At 40.5% G+C, this 23,859-nt stretch overlaps 1 protein-coding gene across 1 annotated transcript in view; it reads right to left on the bottom strand.

The window, feature by feature from the left end:
* cdkal1 (CDK5 regulatory subunit associated protein 1-like 1) overlaps nucleotides 1-23,859 on the bottom strand; it is a 293,873-nt gene that overhangs the window by 121,784 nt on the left and 148,230 nt on the right. The window contains exon 9 of the mRNA XM_066683019.1: nucleotides 3,566-3,732. Coding sequence (XP_066539116.1) covers nucleotides 3,566-3,732 — 167 coding nt within the window. The remainder of the gene's footprint in view (nucleotides 1-3,565; nucleotides 3,733-23,859) is intronic.

Below are 23,859 nucleotides of genomic sequence, written 5' to 3'. Positions count from 1 at the left end.
TATCCAGCACTCAACTACCCAGCTCACTAAAATTACCAAACTTACTAAACTCCCTAGCTCATTAACCACCCCAATAAAATACCCAGCGCACTAATCACCTCATTAAACTAGCCAGCTCACTAAAATATCTAGCTCACTAATCACTTCACTAAACTACTCAGTACTCTAACCACCATACTAAATTACCCAGCTCACTAATCCCCTCACTAAAATAACCAGCACACTAACCACCACATTAAATTACCCAGCTCACTAATCATCTCACTAAAAGACCCAACTCAATAACAAGCTCAATAAACTACCAAGCTCACTAGCCAACACACTAAACGACCAAGCTCACTAATCACCTCACTAACCCGCTCAGTAACCACCAAACTAAACTACCCAGGTCACTAATAACCTCACTAAAATAACCAGCCCACTAACCACCACACTAAATTACCTAGCTCACTAATCACCCCACTAAAAGACCCATCTCACTAACAATCTCACTAAAATTCCAAGCTCACTAACCACCACAGTAAACTACCCAGCTCACTAACCATCACACAAAACTAACCAGCACACTAAACACCAAACTAAACTACCCAGCTCACTAATCACTTCACTAAACTACCCAGCACACTAACAACCACACTAAACTACCTAGATCACTAATCACCCCACCAAGAGACCCAACTCACTAATTACCACACTAAATTACCCAGCTCACTACTCACCTCACAAAAATAACCAGCTTACTAACCACCAAATTAAACTATCAGTAATCACCTCACTATAACCAGCAAACTAACCACCACACCAAACTACCCAGCTCACTAATTACCCCAACTAAGAGACCCAGCTCACTAATCACTTCACTAAAATTAAATTAAGTAACATAGATTGGAATTAAACATGAGCTGAAGGTTTACTGGTAAACACATGCTCGTAAGAAGAGCTGAAATATAAACAGAATTGTTACTTAGCACTGCTTTCAGTGGAGTGACACAGTAGTTTTGAATATACACTCCTTAAATCAGATCACATGGCCAGAACAGTTGTATAAGGCCAGATATCACATAAGCAAGTCTTGAAGCTTGGGGCTACAGTGTGATGATTTTGGAGTGCAGTCTACACATCTTTGACAATGTCATAAACTCAGTGCACACCAAACATTTCTTAACTGACTCAACTTCTTGGATAAGAGCAGAAGTCTGTGAATCATTTGCAAAGGTTAATGGGGGAAAGAAATACATGAATGATATGAGAGTTCTATATGCTATATCAGCAAGATACACTAAAAAGTCTGAGCCTAAAGCAAGGTCACATCGCAGCCTTGTAATCAATGTTCAAAATCTCATACTGAAGAGCAGCCTGTGGGTTCAAATGATTCAATCTGTGCCTGAATCTGTCTAAAGCTTTTATAATAGAGATTCATGGAGCTGCATGAGCTGCTACAGGTCACTCTCAGGGTCAGCATTCATGATCTGCTAATGAATATAATATACCTAAATTTGGGAAAATCAAATCTAAGGAAAAAATTAGGAAAGTTGGGAAACCTGACAAAGCAAATGAGCCAATGGGTGTTTAGTGAACAAAATGGTAGCAGGGAAATCTTTCCCCTGATAATAACAAGAACATTAACCTAAAGTGTTTAACTTCAGATTGGATGACTGAAACACACCGCATTTAAATGAGGCCCTTAAAATATTGGATAAAGTCTGAGACAAAATACTGAAGCCTCTCTGAACATCTGTGCTAAAATCACAAGTTTCCTCACGTGAAAAATGCACATTCACAACTTAACTGATTTACTTCTCAGAAATATATTCACAGGGTGCATTTATTCAGTCCACTGGATTAAGGTGCAGACAATGTTGTGTGTGAATGAGAGAGAGAGAGAGAGAGAGAGAGAGAGAATCTTTTCTGCTGCTCTCCGTTCTATAATCAGTGCAGCGTCTGACAGTCTGACAGGTAGTGGGCCATTTCAGAAGTGTGTGTGAAAGTGTTCTAATCACACCTCTGTTTCTCTCTTCCTCAGAGCAGCACCATCTGGCTAAACACACCCTCTATTTCACCATCCAGAGAGAGAAAGGAAAGAGTACAAGAAAGAGAGAGAGAGCGCGATAGAGAGGGAGAGGTAAAAAGCAATGTCTGCTGCCCACACAGTTTAGTTTAGTTCCACCCCCCACCCCAAGTCGTGTCCTGAAGCAGATTAATGGACTCTAATGCGTTATATGAATTATATCAATCTAAAATGAAGAGGAGAAAAATGAATGCATCAAAAAATAAATCTACCAAGTTAGCATTAAAGTATAAAAGACTGCATCAACTGCCCTGCTGCTCTTACACAAACCTGGATATGTACATAAAGAGCACTGAAATGTAATTTTCTTTCATTAAGTCAAAAAAAAATTCACAGCCTTTAATTTTAAATGTGTCAGAGCCTATACATATGGGGACAGAATTACAACCTCAATTAACCCTGTGCAAATTAAAAGTGCTTTCCTAGCATTTTCTTCACTGACATGGGGACACTATCCCACTGTGCTAGAGATCAGAGAAAATCGTGAGAACTTCTGAGCCAATACAACTGAGATAATAGAGAAATATATATGTTATTAGATGGTTAAATATGATTCAGGCTTAATTTATTAAGAAAAAATATTGAAACTTGAAAATTGGCAATGTATGGTTTAGCTAGTTTTTTTCTACGTAACAGACACTCATCCAGAGCATCTTTTCTCACAGATAGCAGTTTGTCTGCTTGTTTTAATGTTGTTTGTTTGTAACATATAGAAATACAGTGGAACCTCTACCTACGAACTTGATTTGTTCCGTGACCCGGTTCGTAAGTGGAAAAGTTAGTTTCTCGAGTCAATTTTCCCCATTTAAAATAATGGAAAAGCAATTAATGCGCTCCAGCCCCCACCCCGAAAGTCACCCGTCTTGCACTGAAATATGTTTACAAGACTCTCAAATTAGTAAAAAAAAAAAATACATGCAACAGTAACAGTAATAAAAAAGAAATAAAAAAGTTTTAAGTGGTTACACATCGCTAACTTAAAGACGTGACGACTGGCTGGAGGAGTAACACAGGCACTGGCTGTATGACGGGAGGTGGGGGGGGGGGGTGGAATAACGGAGAGTAGGCGGGTGAATGTGGGGAGACGAAGCGTAGATGCGGCTTAACTTAGCACAAATTTTGTCTGCTATTTACACTAATGCTAAATTGCTAAAGCTACAATTTGCTAATCTTAAAAGCTCACTCAAGTCTGGGCGCTGGGAGACTCGCCTATTGGGGTCAGTGGCCATTTCCAGCCGCCGGCTCGGCAGAGGCTCAGGTTTGTTTCTAGAGTCGTGATTCGTTGGTGGAGGCAAAAAATATTCAAATGCCCGGTTCGTATCTTGGAAAGTTCGTTAGTAGAGGTTCCACTGTATTCTGTAAATAAAGTCTTTGAAAACGCAGTCTGGGCACAAATACTCTATACTATATAATTGAAAAATGCCCGGATGGGGCTATACCATCGTAGGATAAATAAGCCGACGTATACAAGTGTTGATTTTTGAAAGAGGGACTCACCTCCAGGTGCTCTAATATGTAGGGTGGGTTGGTCATGCCCAGCCGCAGCATGCAGCCCTCTGGTATTTCCTTCACTAGCTCCCACAGCAGAGATGGCAGATCTGTCCCAATGTCCCTGCCATATGCGCCAGTGTCCTCACTGGTCAACCAGATCTCACACACCCCCTCTGCATCACAGAACAACATACACATGTGTTAAATTTACAGTTCTATACAAATTTCTAGTCATCTGCTTTAAACAACAACACAGAAAAACATGCTCTTATTATATTTCACAGCCTAGGACTTATGACAGTGCCTACCAGACACATAATGACAAATCAATCTTCCATGCTTTTTTAACTCAGCTATAGAAATGTTAATAGGTAGAACTCATGACAGAGCATCATTGTTCACCTGGAAACGGTCACCCTACGCCACTAAGGGTTCACTAAGCCTGCCTTAATGAAACAAAGGATCATTAAACACGGTGATGCTGTTACTGTTAAATGAGAAGTGTGTGAGAGAGAGTGTCAGCACTGACTTCCCATCAGATCAAGATCACTTGCATTAGTCCTAATGGGGAGCATTATGCTTACATTATTAATCCATTGCCACCAAATGAGGGTCATTTCTGTCTGAGCATGAACAATGAAATGCAGGACGTAAATATCTCCACAAGCACTTCATAAGTAAAGCATTAACACTGCTGTCCTCCAAACACTGTCTGCTTTTAAGAGCAAGTCTGAAATGGTATCCACCTAATCCACAACTGACTGGATCAATAAATAAAAAAGGAACCACCTCAGGTGAAGACAGCTAAGGGACATACATCCATATGTTGGACTTTAACGTAGCAGATGGTAATATCTCATAACATTTACAAGAAATTTAGGTAAAACTACACAGAACTCCAGTGTCAGCCTTGGGTTTTAAGGTAATATTCATGAAAAAAAGAAAAAGCGCTTGCATCATTAAATGGATTAAACTCAACTTCAATTTTCAAATCTTAAAATAAACAGTAAATCTAACATCAAAATGTTCTCTAAAAACCTTTTCCTAATGATAACATTGTTCACAATCCACCACTAACCACAGAGCAAAACATTCTCAAAGAATTTACCATGATATCATTTTTGCCCGTATTGCACAGTCTAGTTTTCTGGGGTAAAGCATTGACTCACTCTGACAAGAGAGTGGCAGCGTGGGAAAGGCAAACGAGTGTGTATATGTACTACTCCACACTGATTTCACTGGAGAAGCTCTGGTAGTTCAGCCATAGCACCAGAAAGAGAGGGAGAGAGAGATAGAGAACACTCTGTGTGTGTGTGTGTGTTAATAGCATCTGGCTCTCTGAAGTGTGTGAGACTCCTCAGGTTAGTGTTTCAGCTCATAGAGGAAACAGTTCACATTCAACCCAGGAACAGAGCTAATGAGTGTGTGCGCAGACTCCAACCCTGAACCACTTGTTCTCATAGGAGAAACTCACACACATACACAAGCTCGTCAATATTAATCCACACTCGCTCTCAGCTCTCGCTAAGCATCAATTAATTATCAATGAAACATTGATTCCGCTCGCACCGCTGCCCTGTCAATTATTCACTATTTCCACTGGGGTAAAACTCCTCACAAAAAATAAGTAGAAGCCACATAAATAAGAATAGCGCATCAAATGGCAAAACAGTCGATAGAGCAGATTTGACAGGGGGAGGGAGAGAAATACTCCGTGCAGCATAAACTCCATCCCGCTGTGTGGCCCTTACATTGTGCAGCCGTGAGCAGGATTGTCAAGCAGCTTTCATTCACTGCAGTATTAAATCTGCACCTCATGTGTACAACACATTTTTTTTAATTCAATACAAATTTGGAAACATAAGGAGAGGCAAAGAGGTGCAGCTTAAATCTACTAAGCTCTAAAATAAGTGGTTTTTATATTGTGATATCGCAGAATTTGGGAAATGAGTCCTGGCCATTACCACAACAAGCAACCTTCAATGAAGTACCCTTAGAAGGACACTAGGCAGACAAGAGCAAGTGAATATGCGGTAATTTTGGTTTGGTGGGTCTGTTAGAGCCCTTATCAACCACTACCCAAGCCCTCTTGACAGCGGATACTGCTCTGCCCAGGTTAACCGCCTTAAACCAAACTTAACATTACCACCACACCCACCCACAAACCCCCAAGGAAACACAGGCAACTGCCCAATATGTGCTCCAAAATGCACAACGACCCTCAGATGGAGTCTCAAGGTGTGGTGTTGACCATTCACAGAGCTAGGGCTGGGTATGAACACTGGACCTTTTTCCAACATGGAAACAGACCTGAGGGTTAGGAAGCTGTGAGGACACATTTGCTGAAATGTACTAAATGTTTTGTATTGAAACAATATACAGCACCTTAAATGCAAGCTCTTATTTCACATTGCAGTTTTTGATGAGATGACCGTGCCCAACCTGCTACACTGACAAGTAATGCCTATGGAACTAAACAAATATATTCATCAAGGCCAAGATAAGCCTTCTCTGAAAACTAATCCTGCCAGTATTGCTCTGTACAGCCATGAATGCTACTCATATACGACATGTACTTTCTACAACAAAACCAGAGACTCTGCCTGTGATCACATTTAAAATCAAAACAGATTAAGGCATGAAAAGCTAGCCAAGGTTGAAAATTAAATCCAGAGACAAAAATTGTGATGTATGGCCATATTTCAAAACGAAGGGCATATAGACTTCCAGGTACTGGACCATACAATGGAGAGTGCAACAATCAGCACCAAAGAAGACTTGAGGGGAGGGGTGAGAAGAAAAAAATAAATATAAATAAATAAATAGACTAATGACTGGGGGTTCTCAGTGAAGCAATAGGTATTGGCCTTGTTCACATATTAGGAGTATTAGGAGAACAGAAGTCAAAAACCTAGCCACGCACTGGCTCTAAGGCCACACTTATTCAGATGCAAGCTAGTAGCTAGCACTTTAGAACCCTGAGTTATTGTTGCTTTTTAAATCATTACTAAACATTACATTTGCACTGAAAGCAATTCATTTATGAAAATAAATCACAACAAATATGTAAAGAAATGTTTGTGGTTTTGCGAAGCAAGGCTGTGAATACAACCATCTTTGATGTAAACTTCAATAACCCTACTCTTCTATGTACAAATAAGATACAGACTGAAAGCTTAGAATGTGCACTAGACAGAATATCTCCACATGCTTCAATAAGGTTCGAGTGAAAGAATGAAGAACTAACCACAGGAAGTGTAAGGTGACGATGACATGGTGACAGAGGACAGTTAAACCCATAAACCTAATCTGAGGGATGTTGCATGTCGTTAACAAGCAGGCAAAACTGTGGGTGTGAGCAAGGTGGCCTGGAGCGTTTCCATTAGCACAGCTCTTGTTAAAAATGATCAATGTTATTGTGCCCCACCACTACATTCTTTCCAGATCTAATGGACTGATGTCACATATTGTTCCTTTTTCCAGAGACTACAAGAGAGAGGTGGAAAGAGGAATAGTGTGGAAAGAGTGTCCCTTGTTACATTTTGAAAAGGTGTGGAGTTTCAGACCCCCACAGTGAGGCTCCTGTGTGTGAAGGTGAGTTTGTGTGGATAGTTAGGAAACAGCTGCATCTGGGTTTGCCTGCACTGTGACTGATGGCCTCCCTTCCTTTCCTGGAGAGAAAGATACTGCTGTAAACCACACACACCAAAGTCACACAAACAAAGGAGGAGGGGGTCGGTCAGTGAGTTTGAATTAACCAGCCTTAAGTAAAACAAGGACTGATGTGTGATTCTGTGGGAGACTGTAGACTGTAAATAAGTCATTAACATTTGAATTGAAATTTCTTGTATACACATTGAGTCTCTTGCAGCCACTTAAGAGACATGGCATCCCAACACCACACACAAACACTCATTTGTGCTACAATCCCGAGGATTTTTGTGTGCTAATGTTTGAACCTGGTGGTGTAAGACTCATCAGAAAGAAGCCATATATGACAGCATCTCCAATAAAAATGTAAACATTTTAGGAGAATAATCTGCGCTCTTTCATTTTTTTGTATTCATCCTGGATGCCCAAGAAATGCCTTTCAGCAAAATCAATCCCAAAATTCAAGATGAACTTTGGAGAGAACATTCAGCTGACCTCTGTAAGGTGCTGCCATTGCTGCTGGCTGAATTTGCCATTAATATTCTATTGAAAACTTAAGAATGTCTGGTTTGCCCTCAACCACCTACTGTCACAGTGTAAACACAGCACTACAGCTTAGCTCTCGGTAAAGAGAACATTAGAGAAAGACAATTAGTTATACTGAAACAGCGCTGGAGAGGGGAATAAGTGATAAGTGCGCAAGTAAGAGTGTACACAAGAGAGAGACATCACATAAAACAAAGTGCACCACACTTAACACTTCAAGAGGATTAAAAACAATACTAAAGTAATAACTACCATTTATAAAAGCCCCAATTAACTCATAATGCACTGTTTGGCATTTCAAGCCCAAGTGTGTAATTGATTCATACCTGTGAACGCTGTTTTTAAGGGTGTTTATGTAACAGAACTGACAAGTTCACAGTCCAAACTGCAGGCAGAAGCTAAAGAGCCTGCATTACGGGTTTAAATACGTGACCTACAAATATTAACCTTAATTACAATTCCTAAAAAGCAAGCAAACAAACAAACGTAACGCATGATGAATTTTCCATCAGTCGGAGATGGTAGATGACGCTGAAGTATGAGGTCAGGTGTTTTTTTTAGTTTAGAGGGAGAGATGTAAAGTAATGTCAAGTGATTGAAATAGACAGCAGGATACTGAGGAAAAACACCCTCAGTCAGCAGACAAATTACATCACATTTGCTCGATCCCCAGCTATGACATTTAGCCCATTGTTTAATAAACAACTGCTCATTTAATTCAGTTCACATTGTTGCTGTAACTCAACTCTCAATACAAAGGAGAAAACGTAAAAAATATGAGCCAACAGCAATGGCCATAGGTTACAGACTATGATGAGTTCAAACTGTCTATTCTTGTAACAGCTTCATTATGGTTTGTGACCAAACACTTGCAGCAGGAGAGAGGAATGGAGAACATTGCCTCATCTGTTTGAAATTCCCTCCATATCTCTTGCCCTTGCTGGATAAGATTCTCCCACAGCTATTACCAAACATACACATGTGCACCTCATACATAACTCAAAACATCTGGAGTCCAAACTCATCTACTTTTATTTTTTTATCAGTGGAAATTAACAAATTACATCAACTATAATTTTAGTACAGTTGTTTTTATTTTCTTTACTTTAGAATAGTTTTATGTCTCATAAAATATTGTCGCTGTCCAATCAAAAACATGTATCTCTGTTTTTGTCAAGTTTTAGTTTACTACATCATTTGAACACAGCAGCTGTCCTTCACATTATGTAGAACTTGCATGATGAATGGACCAACAGAAATTCTCCAGATTTACTTGGAACAAAATCTTTTTACATTGACTTCCATTGAAAATAGAGTTTTTTTTATTTCTCCTGAAAAGTTTTTTTTTTTTTTTGCAGATACATATTTTAATTGGACACGCAACCAAGCATTTCTACTTCTTAATATTCCAAAGTTTTTGTTGTTGTTGTTTCAGAAGCTAACATATATTAGGTTTCACAGGCAATAAACCCAGGGATGCCTTGAGGATTCAGCTTTTATTTATCAGGCACCTATTACTCTGAGGAAATCCAAATTACTTTATGCTTCACTTAAGTAATTATCTCTATAAATATGTTCCCTTGGATTCTAGTGAATTACCACCATTACCAAACACATTTCATGTCTCTGAGATGCACACTGCTCTGCTACCTGCCATACCATCCACTGAACCAAAGCTCTGAGACATCCAGATGGTACTGCATTCCATTCACTCATTTACAAGCCAATTATGGGTGATGCGTCCCATTCAGTCATTTACAAGCCAATCAAGTGATGAGGAAACACACAGGGGGTGCTGCAATTTGTATGAAAATGAGTGAATCTGAATGATTAGCAAGTAATTAAAAACTATGAATACATATGAGGGTGTGGCGCTGCTGGACATGCAGAGATGCTTTCCTAGCCCCATGTTAAACCTATTCCCAGACTAAGAAGGATTTTCCACTATGTCACTACAGGCGTAAAAGACTACGCTTAAAACCAGCATGAATGACTGTTATCTGCATTATCAGTTCCTATACATGACCCTAACAAATGGCTGAAGATTCTGAGGCAAGATTGTGTGGTTTTAATAACTGAAGTAATGTAAATAATAATGCGATATAGTTATTACTTGAGCTATTTAAAACTGGCATAATTTAATCACCAACTGATTATTTTTGAAGGTCTTTGAAAGTTAAGAAACTACAAGGGCATTCTTCATTTAAAAGAGAGGGGCAAAACTCTAAGGAATATTCCTATATTTTAGGCCTGAGACTGATGTGTGCACAGCACTGCTGGCTCTTTCAGACCAATGAAACAATAATTTGTTCTGGAATCCTAATTACACCTGGCGGACTCCAGACCTAGTTCTGACGTCATCATATTTTTCCTTGCTGTTCACGAAAGCCTGTTTCCTAAGAGATGGTATGTAAGGTCAGTAAGCCTCATCAAAACTGCCTGCTTACTGCTCAGTTTCCTTTTCCGTTTCAGATTTTGTGCCCATGCTTTAATCTAGGGAGTATAACAGCTAACAGCCATTTCTGATTTCAAAATGATCTTTGCTTAGTGAAGTTTGTTGCTGTAGAAACCTCAAAAGTTACTCCAAGTGTAAAAGCACTGATATCCAACACTCTGCACTGCTTCCAAAAAAGTACATAAAACAAACTAAAACAGTGTCAATGTTACTGTCTAAATCTCTACAATGCACCCCACATGAACTTATATACAATGAATTCTGTTTTCACAGGTGGAGCATGTTTAAATGATCTTACTATAGGAAGAGTTTGAAAGAAAAACTTAGCCTTTCACATGGACTTGACAGTCTGTATCATTAAAGACATTAGTTAAATAAAGTATAACACACCACAGTTTTGGTTTACTAGGTTTGTTTTAAAAGTATCGAGAATATAAACACAGCAAGCTGCAAAAATGCCTTTATATATTTAAAGTCTATGTCCAGATGGTGATGACAGGAAGTACTGCAGTAGTGTAGCGATTGCCAGTTCTGGTGATTGATGATGGGAATGATTCTTTCTCGATTTCACAGCTCACTTTCTTTTGAATGACCCACTACAACCTCTGTCCATCTTAGTTTGGAAGCTGAATTGATTAACAACCACAGAAAACACCAACAGGAGGAAGCTATATATCTGATTCTGATCATGGACTTCAACTGGTGGTGTACAGTGCTTTTGGGTGTGCTGAACTACATGTCAAAAAATAAATAGAAAGAAATCTGGGTTCAGTATAATCACTTTTTTTTGGGGTGGGGGGGCATTAATGAAATAAAATTATAGTTTACACTCTACATACCTTATTACTTAAGACCTAGCACAATACAGGTATACAATAAATACTCAAGCCAGCAATACACTGGCTGTCAGGAGAGTTGGCTTAGGAACACACATTCAGGGTTTTCAAAAATATCTCGACACGCATGAAAACACAAAAGAATTTACTCAAAAACAACAGTGATGCCTTTTTAAATTTGAAAATTCTAACAGCACTCCTCAGCAATAAGAATTTCTATTTCCAAATCTTTCAGGTATCTGCTTGTTCCACAGGTCAGGTGTGTAACTTTGGTTAGGTAGATGAAGTAAAATAATAATAAAGCAATACATGTACAAAAAGAATTTTAGTGTATTCTGGCACCTCCACCTCGCCTTCACAATTCAGCTGTAAACAATGTAATCAATCCCCAAATGACATCAAATACATAAGCGACCTTGTGGTCCACAATGTTAGTGTAGACGCATGCTCCGTGACTAAAGCAAGAACATGAGACCCGAAGCTGCAGGAGCTGTTCAATAGATTTGTGTTTTTTAAGATTTGAATATGTTTTTTTGGCGATTTCTTACACTATAACTTTTCTTGCCACATGAATTCACCAGATATCACTGTAACCGTTTTCCCACTGTTACTGAGCTACTTAAATCAAGTACTGCATAAGAGACAGTCAATAAAATGTATTCTTTCACTGGGGGTATACATTTACTAGCTCATTCTAAAGTGGATAAAATTCTGCTTTAAAATCAACATGTATATGTGCATATTTTGCTCAAACAATCCCTATAACAGCATCCTGACTACAAGGAATAGGCAACATGGTAATTCTTTTGAGTTAATGCCTTTTGTCAGAATGTCACAAGTCAAAATAGCTGCGAGTACAAGAAGCAGAACTACTCCAGCTTAATTGGATCCTTATGCTTACAGCTGTTGACAGCATTTTTTGTCATGAGACAAATCAAAACCCATAAAAATAAAAAACCCTGATAAACATCTTGTATTTTGAAAGGTTTCCGAGTACTGCGACAACTAATTCCTGCCTATCCTTTGCCCATCTTCAGGGGAAGCACTCTGGAGTATGTGTGGCATTAACTTTGATCCTGTGCAGGCTCTGGATTAAAGGTAGTCAGAAGAAGCATAAAAGAATGATAACGTAGACCAGGACTTGTTTAACGTTCATTAAATTCTGACCCTCTAGGCTGGATTTAGAAAGCCAGAAAATCAGCGAAAGGCCTAAATGAGGCCACAAACACGGACTATTGCAGCTTTACTAAAGCCACCGGTCACTTGCTGGGACAAAAGCAGGACATACAAAAGGAACTGACCACCTCCGAGGCCTTTATAAAAGAGGTCAAAAGTGATCCCGAACCTGCCCTCTCTGCTGCCCTCAGCCCCTCCCTAAATAATTCAGATGAAATGCCAGCCGACCCGAAAAATCTCCTGCTTTAGACTGTGTGAGTGGTTGGGTCGCTGTTTCAGATCTTCTGCATTCTTTCTTTCTCTGCTTGAGTTCTGCACAACAAAGGCGAGGCATCGGACTCCTAGCGGGCAGTACAGCATGTAGCCAGCGGCCGCGCCGCACACACACCACCTGCTCCTCACCAGGCCTCTGGGTAGAGAGAGAGGAGGAAACGAAACATCAAAACCTCACTGAGTCTCTTGTTCTTGGCAGGTTTTGGATTCTCCCCCCTAGTCAAGCACCTCAAAAAATCTTGCTTCTCATTCCCCTCACCAGTGCTCTCAGCAGAGGTGAGAAGTGAGGAGCCTAATAGGATTCTGCATTGGCTTTGAGGCAGATGGAGAAAGGAAGATACAATTACAAGTAAAGGCCTTGGCTTATCTATAGGTTCCATCATCACTGGGCTTTGCCGCCTGAAGCATTCTGGAAGACAGATTGGAGAAAGGTCATTTTTGATGGTTGTGGAGCCCTTTTTTTTTTTTTTTTTTAAATTAGCTGCACCCTTTTCTATTCACTACCCAGAGCTTGTTCCTTTCTGCGAGTTATGTAGCAATAAGATGCGACCTCAAAGCAGCAGCTGCCAGGCACTGCTGGACAATAGAACCTATTAACTGGTTTTTAGCAGAGAGAGAAACCACTCTTCCTTTGCCTCACTCTTCTCCCTGGAAGCCAGAAAGAGCTTGCAAAGTGAGAGGGAAGGGCCAGACCCTGCCAATGCTCCTTGATGATCCAGAGACAAGTCCTGTAGTGTTAGGGGTAACACGGCTTCACTTTATCTCAGACAGCACCCTCCAGAGTGGGGAAGAATGGGTGGGTCCATTTCACCAGCTACATTGGTGTTACAGTGGAGTTATTAAGCAGTGGTCACTGTATCAGAAACTACCTGTTTCTGTACAGTTTGCCATGGTCATCTTCTAGTCCTTTTTTTTGAATGAAGTTGCAGGGTGCGCTGCTGTGTCTGATCCACAGGTACCAGCACAACACACATTACCACACCACCACCACCCAAAAACCTACCTGCTCTGTGGTTGTACTGTGGAGGTCCCCACCATTTAACTGACTACAGTCTGTAACAGTAGAACTGGAAAGTGCACCCGTATGATCAGTGAAGCTGAGACAAGAAGGTGGTCATAATGTTATGGCTGATTATTGTAAAGACAAAGCCACATTTATTTTTCTCCTGGTTGATTTACAAATGAGAAATAAGTAATATTTTGGTGAGGGCTGCAGTTTTCTGAGGGTTACCTTTCAAAAATGAACATGTAAAGCTATGAACACAGCCTAGAGTGAGGCAGCAGTCAATAATGTCTTGGCCTTCATTTAGAAGACATTACACCTCAGTGCTATCACTGGAACATTAGTTATTTATCCAACATGTCCCCCTCAGTGCCCTGATCATTACAGTCATCCTGTCTTTTGGGTCCTGAATCATGAATATCTTGTGCCCAAGAACAAACCAGACAAGCTCTTGGGGGCTATTCCCTTTCTTTTCTTTTTTAAAGATGTAAACCAAAATGCAGACACAATTATTCAGGCTACTGGCAATGATGCTTAGGCCCTGTCTGACCTTCACAAGGGCTCGCCCCTCCCCTCTGGTGTTTCCAGAGAGAGAGAGAGAGAGAGAGAGAGAGAGTGAGCAAGAGAGAACGAGTTAGAGAGAGTTCCAGGGCAAACGTCAACCGCTCCAATGGAGAGATCAGAGGACGGGTTTTAGGTGGAGGAGGAGGGAGCTGAAGAAGTGAGTGTGTGGAGGGGTTGGTACGGTAGGATGAATAAATAGAGAATGAGGCATGATTATGAGGAACATGCTCTAGGAGAAAGCTCCCAGCTCAGAAAACTCCTGCCAAGTTGTGCTTGAGGATATGTCACTCTGATTCAAGTGCATCTACCATCATTTCAATTACTTAGGCCCATTTCTCTCACAATTAATGCAAATTCTGAATGGGGCCTTGCACTTGAAAAAAAAATGAATAAAATGACAAACATGCTTTTAATAACATATTCAGCCTGTTAATATCTTAATCGCCTGAATCACCAGGAAGGGCTACATAACAGATGAGTTAGCGTACATTCAGGAAACTGTAGCGTCCACTTTATTCTACGTACAAGTGCATCTTTTGGTGCGTGTGTATGTTTGTGTGTATATACACATATATACATACCGTGGAGTCTATATGATACAAAGAGGTCCGGAGGGGAGGGTTCATATAACAAGCTGAGGTGCCCTGTTCCGCTCTATCCCACAGATTGATTCCCACTAATACCCCCTGACTAATGTCTGCGAGATTGGCATGGGGGCTTCTGGTGGCTCGAAGCGATCTCGCAAATGTTTTGAAAACACTTAAGAACGTTAATCGCGCTGCTCGTCTGAACTCCCTGTGACTAATGGAAAGTGTGCCTTGATTAGAGCCCACTAATTAGTCTCTGTTTCACTCAAATTTAATTATCCATCACTCTTGCCTCCGTGATGCTGCTTTTTATCTCCATGAATCGATCAGTATCCATGGCCCCAGGCCAAGAGGGAATGGAGCCACAGCATGGTCCAGGCACATGGACAGTGGACAATTCTCTAATGCACAGTACAGTAATAATACTGCAGAAGACAGACTGGTATACAGCTGTGAGAAATCTGAATAAAGCAGGGGTTTAAAATACCATTCTAATCACCATACAGAGCCTAACCACAATCATTAATCCATTTAGAGCAGGGATCACCAATCTTCTCCAAAAAAAGGGATGGGATGGCTGCAGGTTTCATCCCAATCAAGCAGAAGAACACGTGATTCCACTTGTTTAATCAGTTCTTTATCAGTCATCATTGTTTTTGTTTGGTTGGTGTTTGCAGTCTATACCCAATTACACAGTTTTACATCCTTAAAACCCAGCACACTGCATCTCTAAACAAAGTTGTGTCTCCAAAGGGGTTGAGAAACTGCATCTATTTTGGTTGAACCATTTGGTTTATTACTTTAGGACAGGGTCACTGTCCAAGCTCTGAATCCCACTAACCTTCTCTCCATGTTGACCTTTCGTCCTTACAGTCACAAAAGTAAAGCCTCCTGCATAACTGGGTCTAACCATGACTATGGGGAAGATGACCGTTTGACTGCAGACATGCCCCTCTTTGACCATAAATAAACATTACATATGCAAATGAGTTATAGCTAAAAACTCACTCATGTGTTGATATTTAACATGACATGTCCAACAAGTCACAGACAGGCAATAATCTTCCTTAGAACTCCACCCACTCAGTGCAGTGCCAACACCATAACAGGATTATTATTATTATTATTTTATTTTTGTGACCTAATTTTTTGCCAGTTTGCTCAGAGCTTCCTCTTTTCTAATTGCCCCCTAAGTCGAGAATATTTTTACATTTAGTCTTAAGTTGTTAACATAATGCCGACCACTGGTTTGTCAGAGCACTCATTTAGTTTACTGGTAACAGAATCAAGTCCAGCCATATATTATGCATGCTCACTCCAATTAAAGCACTGGTTTAACATGCGTAAGAACTGCAGGAGACTTGATACGCTTTAAGGCATCCTATCAGTGCTAGCGATAGAGTAACTATAGTGTATGTTCACAGTAAGCAGCAGTACGCCCATTAATCGCTTTATAATAAAATGTAACCTTGTGGGTCCACCCTGTTTGTGTACAATCATACACAATCTGCTGCCATGCATTGTATGTGATCACCTTCGTCTGCCTGCCTGCTGGATACTCTGGGATTCTGACTGGTGAAGCTCTTAAAATCTCAAAAAATATGCTCTAGCTGGTCCACACACAACCTCTTACAGAGCAGAATTAAATTGGAAACCTGTCAGTTAGTATTATTTACTTATTTATTGTAAACATAATTTTTATTTAATCTGTATCAAATATTATTTGGTACTCTCATTCAAACCCTGTAGGATTCCCCCAGGCTAAATTCTGTAACTCCGTAATGGCCACCAGACAACGGGGGAATGATTTCAAAAAAGTGAAATACACGTTACTCGACTGAATTATTGATCGGAGGGACGCAGGTCACCGCATCCTAGCTTTGAGAAATGTTGTTGCTTAGCCCTCCTCTTGGGCAACTACCAAATGGAAGGTGCTGGAGCAGAAACGTGGGAGACAGCTTGGTGAAATCTGAACAAGGGGAGAGATTGGCTTGAGATGAGGGCCCTAGCAACACCCACTAAAAGCCTGCTGTTTATCTGCCAGGACCCCCGTGGCTTCAATCCGCCTGTAGAGGCCAGGAGTCTACTCTACCTGTCAATACAGCTTCCTTCACTCTCTGTGTGCTATAAATATTGCATGGAGAGAAGATGCCGTTTAAACAGGATGAATAGCCTGTGAAATTAAAGTTGGCAAATGGATTAGAGCCGTAGGGGCGCTCAGCCAGCGGCGGGGCATACTAGCGAATCCTGCTACAGAAGTCTGTCATTCAGCGCAACGTTAATGGCTATTTCATGGCACCAGGAGAGCAGGACCAAATGATTCTGCAACAAACCTCCACTGAAAAAGAGAAAAGAAAAAAACAATTGTGTGCAAAGTTCACTTGGGAATGTTTCACACGTTCTACACTGAAGACTTTGATTACAAACATACAGGTTGTAAAACTGTAGAGCAGTACATTTAAAAAAAGAAAAGTTTGTTCCAAACAGAAGCCCTTCATCAGCTGTGAACGTGAAGTGCCTCAGGCTCTAAGAGAAACAGCTGTAGCTTACGTCCATCAGTATTTTAGTGTAAGTGTGGAAATGTATAATTATTTCATCAAAAGGTCTGTTCTATAAACTGTAACATTAATGGCTCACGGCTGCACTCCCGAATTCCTGACAGTAATTCATGTGTGTGAAGGTCATTTTTTCCACCTTATGGTTTATAATTAAACACATAATTTAAAAGGGAAATCTATACTTTAATCTATAATTTACCAAATATGAGCAAATAAATCACATCAATCCACAGCAATTGTAATAGTGTTAATTTGTTTGGCCTCTGACACTCATGTGTATTGCATATTATTTTACGTTTACACACATCTCAATGATTACATGAATAAAAATACCGTCTGCTGTAGTTAACTGCAATTATTATTGGTTTTATTTGCTTAAATACGTCCCTAAAGAATGTTATTGAAAGTACTTAGTGTAGTGCCATCTGTGTTTTGATCGGATTCAACATAGAGTTGAAATTTTGAGCCACTCATTATATTTTCTATTGAAGAGAGGACTCGGGACAAGAGATATACAGCACATGAGCAGCTGAGCTTCAACGTGAAATTATAAAGGAGTGGCAGAACTGGCCGACAAACATGGGCAGTTGGCACTGTGCTCAAATCATGTTCCGCTGTCCAGTGCCAGTTTGAAAGAGGCGGAAGTTGTCTCAGTGGAAGGGGACTGTCTCACATTCCGAGCTTGGAAGTCCGGTGTGACAGAGAGAGTCTTCACTAGCTATCCGGCAGAACTGGAAAAACATAAAAACACCACAGTGTTTTATACTATTTTGGGGCCACTGTGGACTAAATTTACTTAAAGTGGGTTTGGGACGGGAAGTTCACCATTGAACCACCTACACCGGGCAGGGCAGGGTGTGAGACAGCATCTATAGCTGAGGTGCACATAAAACAAGGTACCTCATCCCAAATAGCTTTTCAGCGTTGAGGTGTCAGCCATTCCAGGTATGTGTGCTCACTGCTATAGATAGGTCAAATGCAGAGGCAGGGTTTTCTTGCATGCTGTACAATGACAACAAATGTTCACATTAAAACATGTGGAGCATCCAACCTACCGCCATACGTTTGTCCATTATCATAGATAACCATGAGACAGAAGCAGCGTAGGAGAGGTGTCTAATGTCCATAAATGAACTGAGGCCTGAGCCATACTGTAACTGAAAGAAGCATCATCACCAAACAAGAGTGTCAGCCTTGCCCTGTATGTACTAAATGCCTGAGAACCTTGGTGGCCCAGGGTCATGTGTCTGTGAACCCACTGTAACTGGAGTCATGCAGGCATTCTGCTGTCTCTCTGTCTGGCTTGTAGCTAGTGTTTGGTGGCGCTGGTCTCAAGCCCAGGGGCCATAGTTTAAGGGCTGACTCGGGCACTTGGCATAGAGCGAGAATGGGGAGCACCCTGTCTCGGACATTTTCAGGCCATATTAGCAGGATGGCGTGCATCGCGACGGGGCCAGGCACCCGAGCCCAACCCCACTCCCACCCCCAAAGATCAAAGTCATCCAGATTCAACAACCTGACATATGTGGCGAGAGGCCGCTTAGTCAAGCGCAAACCTTTCCCTAGACCTGAAGTGACATTTAGTGCTGCTGGAGAGAAGATGAAATGTCAGACAGCTCCGTCTCCCTCATGCATCGTCCCCTCGCACGCGTCTCCCCAAGCTACCTACACAAAAGCATCATGCCAGTGTGACAGTCATTACATTATTGTGGAGTGGTGGCTGCAGATATGTAACTTTGCACTCTCTGTTCTAGTTAAAGAAATTACACCCATGTCAGCACAGCAGAAGACGCAGTTATGAGAAGTGCATCATTCCAAGTCTTTATAAGCATACACTCTCAGGAGGCATAACTGAACACACAGTAAGGCAGGGCTGTAAATTTGACTTGTGATTCATAATGGGAAGATGTAACAGGTTGAGAAGTGTGAGCTGAACTCTGAACGCAGTGTACGTTTGTGTAACATCATTAGATTTAATTTAAATTTAAACATCATCTCAGGATTTGGTTCTAGATAATGAAAGTTACATTTAGTAGTTAGTCAGGGCGTTACTGCTTGATAGCTCTTTAAAATAAGACTACACTTATAAAGGTATATATAATAGATATTAAGTTATAAACACATTATAATCATTAATAATCATTTATAACACATAGATAGAATGGGTAACTAACTTATTTGCCCAATAGTGAACCCACATTCATCTACACTGTTAAACCTCAGATCTTGCCAAATACTGACCTTAATCTGTCTACTCCATCAGTCGACATGCAACCCAACAGCTGCAACACATTTAACCAATTATCCAACAAGTCTAATCAATTAACAAACTGGGTTTCTGTTTAGATGCTAATAATGTGCTATACCTTAACTTTTGAAATGACTAAATTCACATTCTTAATCCTTGATAATTTTTTTTAAACTGTACAAAAAGATATCCCTGTGCTACAAATGCTTAGTAATGAGACCTTAGACCTTTAAAGTGTTTACAAATAAGACTAAACTTAAAGGTTTATAAGTTGTTAATATCCATGTAATAAACAGATTTGAAACCATTTATAAACATTTATATGTTTAGTCCTATTTTAAAGTGGTACCGACTACTTCTAGATATACTTTAATAAGTACTGTATTTCTTTCCACTTTTGAGAGCATTTCCCTGACTAACTCTTAAAATGTTCTGTTTTATCTCAGAGTCTGCACATGCGCTCATGAAACAGATGGCAACGCAGACGTCTGAGTTAAGAGGCCACATTAGAACTGTTAGAGAAAACACATACAGGATTTTTATTGGAAAACAGAGTCACTGTGTTTTAAAGTTAAATCACTATGCGCCCCTAATTTTGGCAACTTACATTCAAGGTATGTGGAGCATGTGCACTGCTTTAGAATGTTTCCCCTCACTGAACTAAGTGTGTAAAGGAACATAAATGTGTACAAACAGCTCCCCTCTCACTGTATTTTATTATTATTTTCTTTTATTGTGCTGCAGGTTTTATTAAATTTTTATTTTGATATTTCAAACTGCAAAAGAGGGACATGCAACATGTTTTAGCCCCGAGGAGGACATGCCTGCTGTTTCCACTTGGGCCGGAAATGAAGCTTGGTGTTTTGTTGTTTTTTGGGCCTGAATGGTGTTTTTGTTTTAGATGTATACAGGGAATGAGACAGCTTGTGTAAATAAACCCAGACCTACAATTTCTTGTCCACTATGGAAAGCCTTTCACGGTCTGACCCCAGGCCAAGCCTCAGTCTTCCAGATTCTTTTATCTTCTTTCTCTACAAGGTCTTGATTAACTCAAACTTGGTCAGAACTGGAAATGCCTTGCCAAGTTTCCTGAGCATGCATGTCCTCACGTGCCATTCGCTGTGCATGGCTTTTCATGATTCAGATTATAACTTATCACTGGACGTCTCAGATGTTTTTGGCAAATGTCTCGACAATGAATACAACATAAATGTCCTATAACTATAGAATTTGCTGACACAAGCAGCACAGATCAAAACCTGAACTATAGGTTGCCAGATTCTAAACTTATATGTAGTTACAGACCAATGCAACGGACCAATTTAAACCTCAATTTCAAGGTTTACACTTTTTGTTGTTTGTTTTTTGGCCAGTGTTCACAACAATCAATGCTTGACAAATTGGCTTTTGATTGTTTATGCCTATTTTCACAATAATAACTGTGGAAATGACGGCGTGAGGAAGCACTGTGCGCACACTGTGTTCTGCCTGCATGCTTTCCATTTTCAATTCCAAAGAGTTACCCTGCTTTCTAGCAGGAGCAATACTGACAATCCCAGAGGACCAAGGAAAAAAAAAACTAAACTAAAGAAACAACATGAGCATGAATGCCTGAGCATGAAATCTCACATGCTGAAATAATCATGAAGTACATCCGGACTGTCATCCAGGAAAAAGCTTATTTTATTTATTTATTTAAATCTATTTGATTGAACACTAGGTCTGACCTGAGTCAGTCTCTGTATACTGCTGCCACTGGAAAGTAGTAAGCTTTTGCACCAAAACTAAAATGGCAGAAATCTAAAACAGATTATGTATAAGATACAGATTTTACATCTACTTCAAAACAAGATGTGTATGTAAATCATAGACAGAAAAACAAGGCCCATGGGTAAAATGATTATTATATTTCTTATGTAAAATTACAATTGTATAAACACACATACAGATGAAGAGTTTTTATTGTTGTTGGTGTGCGTGTTGCCACACTAAAAAGCTTTCACACAGCCAACAGGGCTGTCCTCTCACATACACACATCCCACAGCACTGCTGCATTTCTGGGTCACACTCTTGCCCTGTTGGGGTGCTGCATTTCTCAGGGATATGTTCACACCATACAACTGTACATGAGCCTCAGGGTCAGCATGCCCAATGCCAAGTGTTGGCTAGAGAGATATAATGTCCCCCCCTGAATTAGATTGTGTGATGGTGGAGTAACATTCAATACCTCAGCTGAGTTGGAGTCACTTTCTTTTCCTAGAATTAATCTATCAGCATCTGGTGAAAGTAATCAAAGGCACACAGCAACAGTGCAACAAAGTGGAGTGTCTTCTCAGAAGAGTAGAGGCTTTTAGCATGAAAACAGTAACAAATGTCCTAATAACGCCTCTCATTTCCATAAGATACGCTAGATCAGCAGAATACAATCTTTTGAACATATCTGCAGTCACTAAACATGACGCTGAGTAATATAAGCCTTCATTCTGCTGAGTCAGTTTAGCTGTATTTTATTATTTTATGCCTGCGGTCATTTTTTCCTATATCTCTGAGCTGAAATATTTTTCGAGCCAACAGTGTGTTTGAAGAAGCGTGGAACTGGAGTCAGGGGAACCATCGTGTGTGAAAACCCTGAAGTAATACACACTTAAGCAGTCCAAAATACCTCAAAGTCATCCATATACCAAGTAATAAGCATGCAGTCTCACATTATTCAAACAAAAATCCAGATTGTCTTCATGTTTCAGTGTGTTAGAGAAGCATGTCAAGCCACCAAAGAGGAAATACACGCAAGGTGGATATCACAGACCGCATCTAGAAACTTCCGCCCCTCTAACTGTCACAATACACTCACCTGCTGAGACCACAGGGCAAAATAACAGCAGCTGCATGCACATGAAATGAATATTTCACCCTCTTCATACAAACACACACACACACACACAAACACGTACTCAAAGACAAATATTTCAAGTTAAAGCCTGAACTAAGGGATAAATGATACTGTAGCCCATGTTTAGAAAAGACAAATTTGTGTCATTGTCTTGTCAATGTCAATGAAAATCTCTCAAAGCTAACGCTGAAGCTCTGAACTTTAACCTCTTAGCATTTGTTGCAGGTCAAATTCTATATGCTCAGAATCCAAGAAAAAGCAGACACACTCTGAAGTTATATTTTATCTGCTAAGTTAAATATACAGTATAATGGTTCTCGCGGTGGGTCCAGAGCCTACCTGGAATTATTGGGCGCAAGGCAGGAATACACCCTGGAGGGGGCACCAGTCCTTCACAGGGCAACACACACACACTCACACCTACGGACACTTTGGAGTCGCCAATCCTCCTACCAATGTGTGTTTTTGGACTGTGGGGGGAAACCGGAGCACCCGGAGGAAACCCACGCGGACACAGGGAGAACACACCAACTCCTCACAGACAGTCACCCGGAGCGGGAATCGAACCCACAACCTCCAGGTCCCTGGAGCTGTGTGACTGCGACACTACCTGCTGCACCACCGTGCTGCCCCTGATATTATAATAATAATAATAATAATAATAATAATAATAAAGGAGCTCAGTACTGTTGTAATGTTGGCTCTGCTGCAATCAGGTGAAGTCAAAATCTGCAGGTCTTTCACTTGTAGATAATTGCACTAGTTAGAAATATAATCGACAATAAGAAAATGCCGTAATTATAAAGGTTGTTGCTCTATTACATGAAAAAAATACTATAAATTCCAATTTAAAAGTCACAGTGAATTAAAACAAAAAAAGTTGATTAATCAAAAGCAGCCACAGAAACTCTGCGTGTGTCTAAGACGCTCATATCAACCTTCTGCAATATCATCACTGCAAAACCAAAGAATGTAGGGTAGGCCTGAAACGCATCATAAAATATCTGAATGCCAGTACCTTTGTTACTGCTTGCTTTTAGCTCTTAGCTCAATGGTTGTGCAGACGAGGGACCTCCGAGTTAAGCCAATAGCACAAATCCATTTGCTGGACTGGGCTGTATTCTCAGAAACATGACCTTGCAGACATTTGACATCTCTCCTTCTATTTACTGCAGCTGCTCTCAGCTCTCATGCAGGAGCTCAACCCCTAAGGTTTGAAACAAGAACTGGTAGAAAACCTTGTGTGTGTGTGTGTGTGTGTGTGTGTGTGTGTCTGTCTGAGACTAGAAGAAGAAAGGAAAGAAGTGTGAGGGAAAAACAGAGCCAAAAAGAAGAGGGAAGAGAGGAAAGGAAAAGTGTGTGTGGCCATAGCGCTTGTGTGTGAGGGCCCCAGAGGATATAAACACTCGACAGTGGAAGATTAAAGCAGCTGACATCTCCACCCGCACAACCGAAAAACACACACTCTCGCCTCTCTCTCTCTCTCTCTGTGCTGCACAAACCTACCCCATC

The sequence above is a fragment of the Hoplias malabaricus genome, chromosome 10 (genome assembly GCF_029633855.1).
Source record: "Hoplias malabaricus isolate fHopMal1 chromosome 10, fHopMal1.hap1, whole genome shotgun sequence".
In the NCBI taxonomy this organism is placed as follows: domain Eukaryota; kingdom Metazoa; phylum Chordata; class Actinopteri; order Characiformes; family Erythrinidae; genus Hoplias; species Hoplias malabaricus.
This window is presented reverse-complemented; position numbering and strand designations above follow the sequence as displayed.